Raw genomic sequence first — 16,586 nt, 5'->3', positions numbered from 1 at the left:
TTGCAATTTAGGAGACAGAACTTCGAACCAATCTAAATGATTACAGGAAATTTCAAACTGAAATGAAGTTCATCCACTTTTCAGTTTTCTACCCACTATCCAGTTCAGTGTTTGTGAAGCTGGTGCCTCTTTCAGCAACACTGACTGCAAGTTGAAGAACAACCCTGAACAAAGTGTAAAACCATCACAGGGCATGTCCACATAGACAATCATGGTCATGCATACAGTGCAAATTAGAGTCTGCCATTTCTCTAACCTGCACGTTTTTGAATGTCAGTGGAAAAGCAGGATACAAAAAAAAAAAAAACTTTGAAAAAGATTCATGGTCCACAAAGAGAGCTGTGAAGTTGCCATGCTAACTACTAAAACACAGCACTAAAGACAGAAGAACCTTCACAATGCATTTTGCTTATTTTGGATTTTTTCTCTTTTAAAAATTTCCAAGTATATAACTGATAAATAAACATTTATTGTAAGTTAGGCAGCAGATAACCTGATACCATTAACCTCCAGGAGTTTGCAGTTTATAGGGTCATTACTGTACAGGACAGGTGGCAGGGTGGCACGGTGGTAGCACTGCTGCCTTGCAACAAGGAAACTTGGATTCATATCTCAGGTGCTCCTAGTGCAGAGTTTGCATGTTCTCCCCATGTTCAAGTGAGTTTTCCCCCACAGTCCAAAGACATGCAGGTTAATCTGGGCCTAGTGTGTGAGTGTGTTTACCCAGTGATGGGTTGGCATCCTGTCCAGGGTTTGTCCCTGCACCCAGTGATTGCTGGGATTGGTGCCAGCTACCCTGCAACCTACCATAGATAAGTGTGTTAAAACAATGAATGAATCAGTGGATGGATGAATGAATTATTGTACATGGTACAGTGAAATGCTTTCTTGTAAGTGCTAATCTAAATGGAACACAATGCCAGAGTTAGTGAGCATAGCAGCCTTACCCCAAAACTTCCATCTTCCTTTCTTGAAAAATTTCAGAACGTATTTGTCATTACCAGACAAACAGAATAAGGAAACCAGTTTCGTTATTAGAGTACTTAACATTTCTAATGCCGCTTTGAACCACTGGTTGCAGGTTTTAGAGTTGGGGCAATCTGTTGTTATGCTATGTTAGCCATACATTAATTTGAAAGTCTAGCATGCTGAAAATAGTGTACTGCAACCTTTTATTTCCTGCTAAGTGTTCATACTAAATTAATCCACATATATAAAGAAACAAGTGGGAGGTATTGTGGCACAGCACTTAGCTCTGCTGCCTCTCAGATCCAAGCCAGGATTTCAAACCTGGTCTAGCCATTTGCTCTGTGCAGTTATGCTCATGGATATTTCCCTAAATGCTCTGTATTACCAAATGTATCCAAAAGATGAGTAAGTGTGCTCTGTGGTTGACTGGTACCATGTCCAAGTTTGGTTTCTCCTTCTCCTTTACACCTGGCGACCATTTTTATTTTCTACAAGAATTCTATTATCCTCCCAAATCTCAAAGATGTCCATGTTAATTTTATAACTGTCCAGTATGTTGTAATGTGGATGTGCGAGTGTGTTCTACGGTGGACTGGCATCATAGTAAGTGTTGGCACCTGCTGTGCAACAAATGCAAGGACCCTGTAATAGACTAAGTGGATTAAAAAAAATGAATGAAGGGATGGAAGCAAAAGATGACACTGGTATTCAAAAACAACATTATTGTCTTATTACTATTAATATTATTCAGTTGGTCAACTTCTTTATGTGGTCTTGCAGAACACCGGACTGATTAACCAGAAAAAGAAGTTGGAAAGTGACATTGCACAGCTGTCATCAGAAGTTGACGATGCTGTACAAGAGTGCCGCAATGCTGAAGACAAGGCAAAGAAAGCTATAACTGATGTGAGTGGCCTTTACCTTTTTTATATATAACAGGGATGTTGTAGCTTATTTTAACACTGGAGTGCTAGCTTGATGGAAATGGCAGTTAAGAAAAAAGTGAAGCTATAAATATCTATGATTAAATAGTATAGTGCAAAGTAACTGAGGCTAAGTCTTCTGAACATTTTCTGCTTTACATTTTAAACTCTTATGTGGATACAAGTTATTATCAATATTTATAATTTTTATGATGAATTGAAATAAGGCCAGGCCAGACCGAGGTAAGGGTTCCATTTATTTAATTTTCTTTTTTGGTGTTTTCCCTATCAGGCAGCAATGATGGCAGAGGAGCTAAAGAAAGAGCAAGACACCAGTGCTCACTTGGAGAGGATGAAGAAAAACATGGAACAAACCATCAAGGACCTGCAGATGCGCCTAGATGAGGCAGAGCAAATTGCACTTAAAGGAGGCAAAAAGCAAATCCAGAAACTGGAGAGCAGAGTGAGTTCAGGGCCGTCTTTATAATTCTTAATTTGCTGACAGTAAATACACTAGAATGTGCTTTGTACAGAGCAGACACACATGCTATTTTGTAACTCTGCCTACAAAAGCAAAGGAAAAAATTACTTTTGTTAAAAAAAAAAAATATAAAAATCTTCTACTTAAACAATAACATTCTAAAGGTGAAGTAGCATTTACTACTTGTGTGTGTCCTCCCTGAGGAGGGCCTTTGGCAGGGTGAGTGTGGCCTGTTTGATTTCTTTGTTTGAAATGTTGTATACTGTATCTCTCGTGTAAAAAACATCTGTCAAGATTGGATTGAATTGACCCAGAACTTAAAAAAACATTTAGTGGAATCTTGTAGACATTTCTCCTATCATTCAAAATGAGTTTATGCCATTTTCCTACCATTATTACACTCACTCTGACATTTACCTTTTTTTTTTCCCCCTTCATCACAGTTTGTTGATTTTTCACAAGGCTGTGCTTCTCCTTTTCTTCATGCCTTCTTGCTTGTCCTTTCAGGTCCATCCCATGATGTAGAGGCATTATTTTCAAACTGTTGCCATACATTGGCCAATTTTAAAATTTGGTTCCTCCCTTCCAAAATACACTAGCCCATCATTTACCAACCTGTAGGCGGTGGCAGCATGCAAGTGGGTTGTGGCCAACCATGGACAAAATATCTCATCCATCCAACTAAACCCATCCATGCACCACTACAACGGTCATGCTCGATTTACAGCAGCAGTATCATAAGTGGAGCGCAGTTGGTCCTGGTCGACCTCCCTAAACCCTGTTCTGTCATAGTGCTTATTCACCATGGAGGAGAAGCATTCACAATCACGCTTGATTTAATGACAGGGGTCACCTCCACTCCCACCCCTCAGATGACCGAGCTAAATTAACATGGGTGCCCCCCTTATGCTAAATTCACGGAGGGGGAAAGGTTGGTTGTGAACACACTGGTATGTGAAAAACTGGGTTGTGACACCACAATGATTAGGAAGCACTGCAGTAGCCATTACTTACATCAACTACCATAAGCCTCGATGCACCTTCCACAACTGGTTGACGACAGTTTGTAGTTAACATCTTTGATACTATTCTGTTCTTTCATCTGCCGTACTTTAATGCCACATTCATAGTCAACTTGATCATAAATCTCTTTGGAGATTACATTTAACCATGTCGGAGGTCCAAAATATCCTATTTTGAAGACACTAGTCAAGCAATCTTGCCCTTCTTGTCATTGGGCACTACTGTGGAGCTCTTTTGTCCTCCATAAAAATGAATACTGTGTCTGACTAGGATTGTACTCTCACTCTTACAATAAGTATTCATCATAATAAAACTAATAATTGAACATGAAAACCAGAACAGGTCATTCAGCCCAACAAACTTACCAATCTTATCCTAGTTTCATCAAAATAACACTAAATTTGAAAAGTCCCTAAACACCTACTCTCTGTCACATTATTGCACACATCTGTGGTTTTCTATGAGAAGAGAAACATTAACATTTAACAAGTATCTGTGTCACCATGTTCTTGTTGAATTAATTTTTAAATCCACTCTACAACTTCCTTTAAACATTTGAGCACATAAACTCCATTCGCTTAAGCAAATGTCTGCTTAATTAATAATGATAATAATAAATAACCATTTCAGATGCTTAAAACATCCATGTACAGGGTTTTTTTCCACAAAATGAAAAGGAATAAAAAAACTAAGTAAACAAAACTTTAATGCCACTTTTCCAGTGCAGTCTGCCCCCACTTAAAGTCCAGGCCCTGACAGGCTCTGCGACTCCTTACACAAGTTACATTTGAAATGTTCTGCTCAAGGCTGCAGAAATTTCCCTTTTTATTCAGCAAGATGCTGGACTACATGCCCATGCAGCCATCAAAACAGCAAGGCCAGGATAAATCACTGAGAAATGCTAAGACAGGGTCACCATCAAGCAGTTCCTCAGTCAGGTGGTGTACTTGAAACATCTAAAAATGAAGAAATGGCCATTATTGAAAATTCTAACATTAAACCAGCACTGAGTCCATGAATAGCAAGATGCAAAAAAATTTACCCAGATGTTTACCCCGTCAAAATGAATGAAGTATCTCCTTGTACTCTAGCAAAAGTGTAGTAGATATGTAAAGTCATTGTTTATTCACCGACATGCTATAAACGTTTCATCTCCTTGACACACATGAGACATTATCCACTTACTCGCACACTGAGTCTGCTCCTCCACTTAGCTGTTACTCTTTCTGATATTCTAAGTAACGTTTTGTTTTCTTTTTAGTTTAATTCCTATTCCACATACAATTACAATTTGTAAATGTGTCATTAATCACAGCATATTATTTAAGCAAATCCGTAGATCTGTGCCTTCAGCCACAAATAAGCACAAGCATTTCTTAAGTTGTCTACATCGATTTGGCCATGTGTCTACTCTGCTATTGAAAATGTGCTCAGTCTGTAACTCTTCACTAAACATTTCTTTAATGTTTCCTTAAATTGTCGCATGTTCGATATCAGAGGGTTCCATTCTCATCATCACTTTGCTCAATCAGGCACATCAAAGGGAATGTCCACCATTTTGCTGTGAGTGGGGTGAAAACACTTGTCAAAAATCTTGTGATATTTGGCAATGTACCCCTCTGAAGCAAGACAAGAACAAAAAAAAGAAAACCTGCCGAGGCTGTTAACTTCATAACATGACAGTACAACAATATGCTGTTACAACATATTAACACAAATTAGAAGAAAGAAAATGAACAGAGAAATAACACAAAAGATGAGGCAAAATAGGAAGACTTTCTGGCCAGCACACATTCACCAGACAAGTACTTGGTGACGCCATGCTCTCCCATTTCAGAATTAATTGTTTCCTCTATTACCAGGTTAGGGAACTGGAGAATGAACTGGAATCTGAACAGAAGAGGAGCAATGAGTACCAAAAAGGTGTTCGCAAATATGAAAGAAGAATTAAAGAGCTCAGCTATCAGGTATTGTAAAACTTGACTTTTGTATTGCATGCATGTGTAGTGAATGTTCAGACATTTTAGATACAGTAAGTTTCCACTGACAGAGGGTTAAGATTTTAATAAAACATCATCCAAGCAAAGAAGCTGAGCCAAAGGTAAAGAATGCAGATAGGTTTAAAACAAAGTGGTTGCACTTTCTCTGTGAACTCTCCTAACCATTAATGTGGATCAGGTTAGTTGATCACATTTGTTGTGATGCCACACCGTTAACCTATCTGACTTGTACAAACCAAGTGACTGAATCTCGCCTGCCCATTAAATCAGACATTCACCAAAACACAAATGATTGCAGCTTGACAGCAGTCCTAGCCCTACCGAGCCAAACACAGCACCTTGTATATTAAATGATGGACATTTTAACTTGAACCTCCAGTAGCAAAGAACACAGAAAATAAAACTGTCGCAGTAACGGAAAAAACAAATGCCATCTGCTCTGCAAGTATATTGCTTAAAAATAAAGTACTTACTTAAAACGATGTCCACTTTCACAATGTTTGAGTTTGTCCTGTCTGGGGAGAAAAAAATTATTTGATTTTATATGCGATGAGACTTAACAGCCAATGTATTGTTTAGGCAAAAATTATTTATAGAACAGAATTAACGTTCACATATTTTTTTTCTTTTTAAACTCAGTCCCACTTGAACTCCACCAGATGTTACAGAATAAAAAACATTATGAAATTAACCTTGTTCAGGTCAGGAGTCTTTTTTTTTTTCCACAGACTTCAGTCTTCTAAACTTGTCCTCTGATGGTAGTCTTTTAATTCCATGATCTTGTGTCATTTTTATTTGGTCATGTATCCTCTTCTGTAGATGTTTTGTACTTGGGTCTCATTAGTGCACTCGCTGTTGCTTCATGACTGCCATATGCTGTAGGTGTCTTTGGGCGTTCCCCGCTACATGCAGATATCCATTCCTCTTCATCAAACCCTTTGAACTTCCTCTACAGAATGAAGAGGACAGGAAGAATTTAGCCCGCATGCAGGACCTGATTGATAAATTGCAAGCCAAGGTGAAGAGCTACAAGAGGCAGGCTGAAGAGGCGGTGAGTACTACACAAGGCCTACACATCAAACTTGTTTGTTTTAAAGCTCATTTTTGCTAAGAACCAAAAGGTGAGAATTTCTGTAAACCAGGCAGTCACACAGGAATATTCAAAGGGATAATTTTGGGGTCTTGCGGTTACAGGAGGAGCAGGCAAACTCCAATTTACTGAAGTACAGGAAGATACAGCATGAACTGGATGATGCTGAAGAGCGGGCGGACACTGCAGAGACACAAGTGAACAAACTCCGCAGCCGCACACGTGAACAAGGAGGCAAGGTATGGCATAAAATCTGGAAATGTGCCGTTAATCCACAGACAGATAGGGCCGCTCTTCAAGAAGCATGGCTTCTCTTTAGACGCTGGTCCAGTCTACAACTAACAGCTTTTCTCTTCTGTATTTTATAGCTTTAATAAGCTTACAAATACCATAAATGGCCCAACTAATACATATTAAAATACGTTTTTCCCCCACGATTTTTAAAAGGCACGTGTCACTGTATTCCAAAGCCTGACAGATTACCGACATTTTTTTTTTTTGCTTTTGTTTTATTTAAGAGATCATGAGTAGAAAGTACAGCCATAATAAATACACAGTAAAAAGTCCATCTGTCCTGTGTGGGCTGACCCTCTTGCATCACCTTCTGGCAGCTTGTCTACCCACCTCACCACTTATGCTCTGTAATGTCCATTTTTTCCAATTATAGTGAGTCTTTTCATTTGATCTGTGAATTAAGAGGGGATGTGAAGTGGCAGTTCAGGACGCGCAACATCCCTGACAAAGGACCATCCATCCTTCAGGAGAGTCCTGCTCTCCCCTCATTCTGTGCTTGTCTTTCATTTTACTAACACCAACCATTCTTTCTTTGGTACTTCCTTCTCTGTATCTAAACAAATAAGCACCTCGGCTCCCTACGTTGATGTCACTTAATGCATAGCTAAGCTACTTCAGAATGAAGGATACAGAGCTGGACAAGTACCTCTGTTTCATAAATTCAAAGTTAGTCTGTAAATTAATTCTTCTAACTTTGGTGGCATCACATTGCAGAATAACTGGCCTGCAGCCCCACCTTACCCCCTTCTTAATATAATTGGTTTCAGTGATGCTCCACATAGGCAGCGTTTCCAGCAAGCACCACAAAATATGGTCAGAAGAAGCACTGCCATGGCAAGAAAGAGCAGGTGGAAATACAGCACTAGATGCCTTAGACCGAACATTCATGAGCTGTCAAGCAAATGACTTTTGAGTGCCTTCTAAAACAATGAAGCATGTCCACATTGATATGACACTAAAACGTAAAACTGTACATTTGGAAAATTATTAGTTTAATATTACTAGTATAAAAATATTGGTACTACAGTGTAAGCCCAGCTGCCAGGGATATGTAAAGCAGACACTTTACCATCAATGGCCTCATGTTCACATGACTTTTAACATAAGCTTATTTTGGGCAGAATGGAGCTATCACAATAATAAGAGTGTGGTAACAGGAGGACAATCATGTGCCCAAATGCATAATATCAGCAAATAATATTGATAATATTTTTAAATAAACAAATGATACAGTGAACCTGACAATCTTATGTTTTTACTGCAGCATGAAGAATGAAGAGAAGATCAAAATTGCACTTCTCTGGCCTCTTCAAGTTGGTGACTCCATCCTGGTACGCTGCAACAGACGTATCAGTGATACCCTAACCGCAAAATAAAAGCAAGCAAAGATGAACATTCAAAGTCTTTGTTCCTTACTTTGGGTTTTTTCTTTTTTTTAATTCTAAGAAGTGAAATTCACCTCATCCAGTAAATGCAAAAAAGGGTTTTTAGAGGCAACTCAGAGCACTTGAACAGTAACATTAGTAGAGTATAAGTGTGGCAGCCATTAGGAATGTTTTCAATTTTTTTTTTTTTTAGTCATGATAACAGATTTGTTCTTTCTGGGGAGCAAGCACAAAAACATCCTGAAGAGTGGTGGCTCAAGGCAACAGTCTCCCTAATGCAACTTACAACTAAAAGGGCAGAAATATACAGTACATCCGGAAAGTATTCACAGCGCATCACGTTTTCCACTTTTGTTATGTTACAGCCTTATTCCAAAATGGATTAAATTAATTTTTTTCTTCAGAATTCTACACACAACACCCCATAATGACAACTTGTAAAAAGTTTGAGATTTTTGCAAATTTATTAAAAATAAACAAAATTGTGAAATCACATGTACATAAGTATTCACAGCATTTGCCATGAAGCTCAAAATTGAGCTCATCTGCATCCTGTTTCCCCTGATCATCCTTGAGATGTTTCTGCAGCTTAATTGGAGTCCACCTGTGGTAAATTCAGTTGATTGGACATGATTTGGAAAGGCACACACCTGTCTATATAAAGGTCCCACAGTTGACAGTTCATGTCAAAGCACAAACCAAGCATGAAGTCAAAGGAATTGTCTGTAGACCTCCGAGACAGGATTGTCTGAGGCACAAATCTGGGGAAGGTTACAGAAAATTTCTGCTGCTTTGAAGGTCCCAATGAGCACAGTGGCCTCCATCATCCGTAAGTGGAAGAAGTTCGAAACCACCAAGACTCTTCCTAGAGCTGGCCAGCCATCTAAACTGAGCGATCGGGGGAGAAGGGCCTTAGTCAGGGAGGTGACCAAGAACCCGATGGTCAATCTGTCAGAGCTCCAGAGGTCCTCTATGGAGAGAGGAGAACCTTCCAGGACAACCATCTCTGCAGCAATCCACCAATCAGGCCTGTATAGTAGAGTGGCCAGATGGAAGCCACTCCTTAGTAAAAGGCACATGGCAGCCCGCCTGGAGTTTGCCAAAAGGCACCTGAAGGACTCTCAGACCATGAGAAACAAAATTCTCTGGTCTAATGAGACAAAGATTGAACTCTTTGGTGTGAATGCCAGGGGTCACGCTTGGAGGAAGCCAGGCACCGCTCATCACCAGACCAATACCATCCCTACAGTGAAGCATGGTGGTGGCAGCATCATGCTGTGGGGATGTTTTTCAGTAGCAGGAACTGGGAGACTAGTCAGGATAAAGGGAAAGATGACGCAGCAATGTACAGGGACATCCTGGATGAAAACCTGTTCCAGAGCGCTTTTGACCTCAGACTGGAGCGACGGTTCATCTTTCAGCAGGACAACGACCCTAAACACACAGCAAAGATATCAAAGGAGTGGCTTTAGGACAACTCTGTGAATGTCCTTGAGTGGCCCAGCCAGAGCCCAGACTTGAATCTGATTGAACATCTCTGGAGAGATCTTAAAATGGCTGTGCACCGACACTTCCCATCCAACCTGATGAAGCTTGAGAGGTGCTGCAGAGGAATGGGCAAAACTGGCCAAGGATAGGTGTGCCAAGCTTGTGGCATCATATTCAAAAAGACTTGAGGCTGTAATTGCTGCCAAACGTGCATCGAAAAAGTATTGAGCAAAGGCTGTGAATACTTATGTACATGTGATTTCTCAGTTTTTTTTTTATTTTTAATAAATTTGCAAAAACCTCAAAACTTTTTTCACATTTTCATTATGGGGTGTTGTGTGTAGAATTCTGAGGAAAAAAATGAATTTAATCCATTTTGGAATAAGGCTGTAACATAACAAAATGTGGAAAAAGTGATGCGCTGTGAATACTTTCCAGATGCACTGTAATAAGAAGTACAGACAGACAAGACATAGCCACAGTGGCCTTTGCACAGGACAAAATTCTACTGTGCTGACAGTAAACACTGGTAGAACTGAAGCCCACTGCAGATAAGCCAAGAGCAACAAACACCGGCCCAGCAAAGCACCAAATCAGTAGCACTCCAAAGCAAGTTTTATTAAACAGTTTAGAATTTCTCACTGGGTTTGTAGGTTGGTGTTCAACATTCTGGTATGCTATACTGGAATTCCCAAATGTTTCAGATCCAACTTTTCATGTCAGATACACTGACACCTGAAGTCTGTGAAATGAACATTAAAATTTTTAAAGCTACAAAGGAGATCTGATATGAATCCCAGACTGCACGTGTAAGAAATCTGCCAGAGGGCAGCACTGGACCCTAATCAGATCACTTAAAGCAGGGGTGTCCAACTCCAGTCCTGGTAGGCCACAGTGGCTGCAGGTTTTCATTTTAGCCATCTTCTTAATTAGTGAGCCATTTTGCTGCTGATTAACTTGTTTTGCCTTAATTTTAACTGATGTGACTCCGACCCCATAGTTGTTTCTTTTTCCTTAATGAGCAGCCAAACAATAATGAGACAAAAGCCACCACATGACCAGCTAACCTGAAAATAAAGAAAGGTGAAGGTCTCGGTCATGTTGGTTTGCTCAGGTTACCAAAACATCTTGACGGTGCCGTTAGGAAAAACAGAAAATCAACAGACTGCTGTGTCAGAATAAGAGCAGCAACAAGTCATGATATACAATAATGGCTTTAATTAACAAGAGACTGGCTGGAGTTTGATGCCCCTATCTAGCTGCTCATCTGTTGGCTTGTTTCACGTTTCATTTGTTTGGCTGCCATTTAATGAAGAAATTAATCCTTTAAACCAGGGCTATTAAAATGAAGGGAAAAGGAGCTCATTAGCAGTGAAAACTGGTCACTGATTAGGAAAAGGGTTAGAATGAAAACCTGCAGCCCACCAGGAGTTGGACTCCCCTGTCTTGATGCATCAGCACCTCCACACTCAAAAATAACATGAACACCACCATTTTCATGTTTGAAATAAACAAATCCCCAAAATTAGCAACAGTCGCTGCTTAGCTGCTGTAATATGAGACCAGGGGCCTTTCAGCTGACCTGGAAATGAAAATGCAGAAGAGACACAAGCACATAAAGGAAACCAAGGATTTATTTGGACTTATAATGCAATATATGATTATGATGAGTATAAATGAATAAGTGCCTTGGATTAGATGTTTAGCATTTCTTTCCAGTTCCAGTGACAAATGTGTTTAACTTTTGGTTTACATGCTATAATTCTACACCTTACTGCATACAAATGCATTTATGGTAAATTGCATAATTCCAATTTATCTACAAATTACGACAGTTTAGTTTTAAAATAAATAATAGCAAAAGCGCACTCAAACAGAATTCTTGCTTCAAGAAGTGAGAATGGTTTATTTTAATGTGATTTTCACCTACAATACAGTGGTCCTTGGGTGTGAACAGCAAGCCCTGCGTCTGCATGGAGGGAGGCTCACTTTTAAATATCCGGCGGTGCCAATCCCAGTGTCAGAGTAATGGGCAAACAGCCCAACTAGTGGCCTTTTGGTTCATTAACAAAATTTATTATTAGAAATGTGTGGCGTGAAATTCATGTACAATTTTCAAAGAACAGAAAAGCATGCATAAAAAAAAAAAACAAATGACAGAAGCAATGCACAGTGTCCCTACGAACAGAGTAAAGGAGAGTGTTAGCTTCAAGTTAATTATAACAACAACAAAAAAGAGCTTTGAATGTGCAAATACTTTCAACTGCACTTCAGTTTTCAGGACATTAATATTTGATTTAATTATTTTAAAAGTTTCCAAGCTTAGTTTTGAATCTTGCTTTACTACTTACCTTGCTAAAAATAAATCAACTTTCAAAGCCTGTCCCATCAAAGACCAATTCTGTTTTGTATGAATGGAAATTCTTAAGTAAGTGAAATGCAAATAAAAAAATACACTGAAGCAGAAGTTGTCAAAGGATGCTGAATGCTCAGAGAGAAGAACATGCAGTTAGTTGTGTGTAATACGACTACAAATTCTGGGATTCATGAAGTGTCAGACTGTGCTTTTCTACATGGAATTTTACACAATGCTGTGCAGCAAAGCTGAGGAACCAACAGCTGGATATGGGAGAAAAGGGAATGCCAGCATCTCCGAGAAGTCACCGTTTGTACCAAACAGGATGACATACACAAAAATAAGGCAGCGCTGTGGAGGTTCATTTTAATAGAGCGTTGACAAAACTAGGTTTGTACAGTATTACAGTGGCAAAGGGAAAAAAACAAATACAAATGGTGCTTCAGTTACTTTTCAAAAAGAAACAAAAAGTAGCATGATGTCACCCTGAAACTATGCACCTGGGACGCGGGGACAGATGTCTGCCCTTAAAAAACCAAACCGGCCACACTGGGTTATAATTTTATTTTAATTAACTGTGACTTGACATACTGACATACAGTGAAAAGCTAAAGATGGTGGTTTGGGAGCTAAACAGGACGACAACCACTACTTAATATTCAAGATTTCAAACAAGTCCCTGATGAGCCACTTTACCACTTTGATTTCGATCCTTTTGGTAGAATGGAACCATCTCCATGATATTCCTCTGCCAATGGTGTACTCTTTCAGATTGACACTGATTTATGAGGTAGCTCAAGTCATAGTTTATCTACTAATTGCTGTCATTAGCTGCTAAATAGGCAAGAAAAATAATGCAAATATATAAACCTTCTTATCCAAGGCACCTGTATTCAGGGAAGCAGCATTTTAAAAACACGACCCCACATCTCCCCTCCCGTCAGCTCCATCTTACTGCCTCAGAAATGCGTCAGAGATGGCAGCTGGACGAAGTGAAGTGAAGTGAAGCACCAGCACCAGCCCTCCCCATAACCAGCAGAACTTATGTCCCATGGTGTTTTACTGTATTGGCAAGTCAAATTGCACTCTAAATATACAATATACCTGTGGATTAAGCAGAAATTTAAATAGTTGAGAATTCTGATGATGGCAACAACAACTTGTGCAGTCTTTATAGTCAAACATGGCAAAAAAATTAAAATTAAAAAAAAAAAATAAATTAAAAGAAACAGAAGTTACTCCAAAAAAGGGAGAAAGGGAAGAGGTGAGGCCCCCCAAGTCCTGTGATTTCTGGTACCAGCATAGGGATTTCATGATTCAATTTGAACTCAGGTCTTCCAGGATAAAGTTGCAAAAAAAGGTAGTGCAGGTCCACAAACAGCTCAGTCAGTCTTTTGTGGTTTTCTGAAGACTATTTCAGTCTTTTTTTTTTTTTTTGCATTTAACACCAAATCCTATTCCATGGTTATATTGATTTTTTTTTTTTTTTTGCTAATAATGCTCCTGTCTTGCTTATTTAGTCTCTTCACAAATAAAGGGATTGTCCAAAATGAAAACTGTGATGCTAAATTAGCTTCAAAATGTTCATCTGTACAGGAAGGAGATTCCAAGTCTACGAGGAATGTCTGCAACACGGCATCCATTTCTAGAAATCTGCTGTTATATACTGCATATTTTAAATGATGAGCCTGTATTAGAACTTACTGACCTACAGCAAAAACCAATAACATAAGATAAACATATGCATCTGACTCCAGGTTGTGGGGTGGGGGCGAGAGGGTACTATAAAAAAAAAAAAAAATTAAAAACACACACACACACACACACACACAAAATGTGTTAATGATTGCTGGGGGCTAAAACACTCCTGCAATTATCAATAACATTCTGTATTTCCAGCATCCAACATAAAACACTGTACAGTGATGTATCCCTGAATATTCATGGTCGGGGATATACTCCTCGAAATAGTCTTTCATCCAAAGAGTTTCCCGGGATTAATCCTCCATAAAATCTCTGTCGATATCCATGTACGCCTCATCAATGTAGCTGGCTATGGCACTCGGTGAAGTCCTGTCACAATTAAGTAGGACTGAGACAGTCTCTTTCCAGTAACTGAAAGAAATGCAAGAGCTCTGCAAGCAAAAAGGAAGAAAACATGTAAGCAAACTCAGGCTGTATTATAAAATTCTGAAAAACTCATAACTCATAAATATCTATCAGACTTACATTTCTGTACTTCAACTAAGTCACTTGATATGAACAACAAAAAAATGCAATTCACTGGACAGCGCATGCAGGGCATCACATGGGAGCAGAAGTCGAGTGCCCCTAAATCTGACCTGCATGCACAAAAGGGGCAGCCATGGCAAGGACCCGAGACTTGTAATGAGTGGACATCACTGGACTTGGCACAGGCAAATGATTTGGACAGGACTGCACAGTACACACTTGCTACTTGGGCACGGCATTATGGATTAGAGTGAGTGATCGAGATGATGGCATAAACATCCTACAAAATACAGAACTCCTCACAAGCTCCATGTTCATCCTGTCGACCTGAGGTATATCCATTTACCTCTATCTGTACAGTAAATAATAAATATATAAGAATACTCCATAAGTATTTGGACTGTGACATGGTGATTATTAGTGTGGCTCTCGACCTAAGCATATCTGCATTGAAATGAAACAAGGCACAGGATCTTTAAGTGTAGACTTTCAGCATTAAATCAAGGGTATTTATTATATTAAAAAAAAAAAATAATGATACAGGAGTTGTCACACTTATTATTGAATCCCACCTATTTTAAGGAAACAAAATTAGACAAATTAAGACATCTTAAATGAAATCGTTGTATTCACTATTTAATTGTATTAAATGTCTTGTCTAAACTGTGATATTTAAATTTTTAGCCGTATGCTGCAGTTCTTTTATTGGCACTGATGTTCTGATTTGATTTCAATTCACAATGTCCCAGTTCGATTCAATATCGATTTTATCTTGACTGAATTACTGTGCACTGATATATTTGAAGTGGTGGCTTTTTTTTTTTTAGAGATTTCTTAACCAATGAACATGAATATAATGTGACAAATTTCAGTAACACCTCATTTGAAGGATGTCTACATAATGACTTCATAACACAAACTGTACATAAACAAAGAATGACATTTATGAAGATATACTTGGTTAGTAAAGAGCAGTTAACATCAGTATTTGGAAAATGTGGAACAAAATATCCTTGGCTCTAACACAGGAAAGAGAAATTCACAGCACTTCATACAACTGCCTCGCAGTTAGGAAACCTGGGTTCACTTCCTGGGTCTTCCCTGCAAAGAATTTGCATGTTCTCCCCATGTCTGCATGGGTTTCCTCCAGGTGCTCGAGTTTCCTCCCACAGTCCAAAGACATGCAGGTTAGGTGCACTGACAATTCTAAATTGTCCCTAGTGTGTGCTTGGTGTGTGTGCTCTGTGGTGGGCTGGCACCCTGCCTGGGGTTTATTTCCTGCCTTGCGCCAAGTGTTGGCTGGGATTGGCTCCATAAGACCCCCGTGACCCTGTAGTTAGGAAATAGCGGGTTGGATAATGGATGGATGGATGCACACAGTAATTTAATTAACATGTATCGCCACATCAGAGTCCACACATTATGGGGTTTATTACAATACAATGGAATCGACTTTCAAACATCTATATCTTCTTGTGAATATTATAAAATAATTAAATATTGCTTTTTAAATAATAAATATGATTCAATTACCTACCCATGGGTTATGAATCTTACATGTAGACACCCTTCAACTAAACTGTTAGATGAATGTATTCCCCTATTAGACATTTAAAACAATCATGAGTTATTTGAAATTAGAGATGCAACAGGAAAACTTGTCTTTCTACAATTCTACAAGTTACACGTCTTCAGTTGCTCACATGTAGCAGTCACATTAATCAGTTTTCAAAAATGTGTCTTCACACCTCCTCCTCCTCAGACAAAGGGGAAGTGTTTCCAAATGAGGACCTAGAGATGATGCTTGTTGACAGCGGCATTTAAGGAGTAGAATTCTGTGAGTATGTTTTGTGCAATACTGCTAATGAAGATATTCACGTTGGCCGCTTTGCGCACGCTCTCACTGTGGTATTACAGGCTGCTATGAAAGTTGCCTGCTTGCTTGGCCAGGTGAGGCACGTTGCAAACTTCTTCCAGTGTAGCAATACAGTTAGCCATGTGCTTAAAGTGAAACAACATTTATTGGACTTGCACACAAACCTGGGAGTGATGCGATCACTCGATGGATCAGTGCGTTGGAAATGCTGTAAAGGTTTGTGGAAAAACAGCCAGTGAGCCACCATCTCAGCAGTTCTACATATAAGCAGTGAAGTTTCTCCCAGTGACAGCCATGCAGCATGCTTGTCTACAACACATCCTCCACAAAGGCAGAGTCATTTTTAATGTAGTAACATGTGACTCATCATCTGCTGCCCTGCATATTCAGCTGTTGCAAGTTAGGACTACTCTCTCCACTGACTTGAGACGTGGCGATTATTTGCTTAAGATCTTCATAAAGCTTAGGT

At 39.2% G+C, this 16,586-nt stretch overlaps 2 protein-coding genes and 1 long non-coding RNA gene across 3 annotated transcripts in view; 1 reads left to right on the top strand and 2 right to left on the bottom strand.

The window, feature by feature from the left end:
- The window catches only part of LOC120514297 (myosin-7-like), a 54,271-nt gene extending 46,096 nt beyond the window's left edge, over positions 1-8,175 (top strand). The window contains exons 39-44 of the mRNA XM_039734625.1: positions 1,750-1,875; positions 2,185-2,355; positions 5,259-5,363; positions 6,352-6,447; positions 6,591-6,725; positions 8,045-8,175. Coding sequence (XP_039590559.1) covers positions 1,750-1,875; positions 2,185-2,355; positions 5,259-5,363; positions 6,352-6,447; positions 6,591-6,725; positions 8,045-8,056 — 645 coding nt within the window. The 3' untranslated portion in view covers positions 8,057-8,175. The remainder of the gene's footprint in view (positions 1-1,749; positions 1,876-2,184; positions 2,356-5,258; positions 5,364-6,351; positions 6,448-6,590; positions 6,726-8,044) is intronic.
- On the bottom strand, positions 4,086-8,106 carry LOC120514298. The gene is made up of 4 exons (XR_005630443.1): positions 8,019-8,106; positions 6,089-6,345; positions 5,870-5,911; positions 4,086-4,352 (listed from the first exon to the last, which is right to left on the bottom strand). It is a non-coding gene; the product is annotated as an uncharacterized LOC120514298 (long non-coding RNA).
- Positions 8,176-12,350: 4,175 nt separating the features above from the next.
- The window catches only part of LOC120515268 (short transient receptor potential channel 4-associated protein-like), an 87,735-nt gene continuing 83,499 nt past the window's right edge, over positions 12,351-16,586 (bottom strand). The window contains exon 19 of the mRNA XM_039736116.1: positions 12,351-14,144. Within this exon, the coding sequence (XP_039592050.1) occupies positions 14,007-14,144 (138 nt within the window). The 3' untranslated portion in view covers positions 12,351-14,006. The remainder of the gene's footprint in view (positions 14,145-16,586) is intronic.

Source organism: Polypterus senegalus, chromosome 14 (genome assembly GCF_016835505.1).
Source record: "Polypterus senegalus isolate Bchr_013 chromosome 14, ASM1683550v1, whole genome shotgun sequence".
NCBI classification, from domain to species: domain Eukaryota; kingdom Metazoa; phylum Chordata; class Cladistia; order Polypteriformes; family Polypteridae; genus Polypterus; species Polypterus senegalus.
Note: the sequence above shows the minus strand (reverse complement) of the source record. Positions and strands in the feature narration are given on the sequence as shown.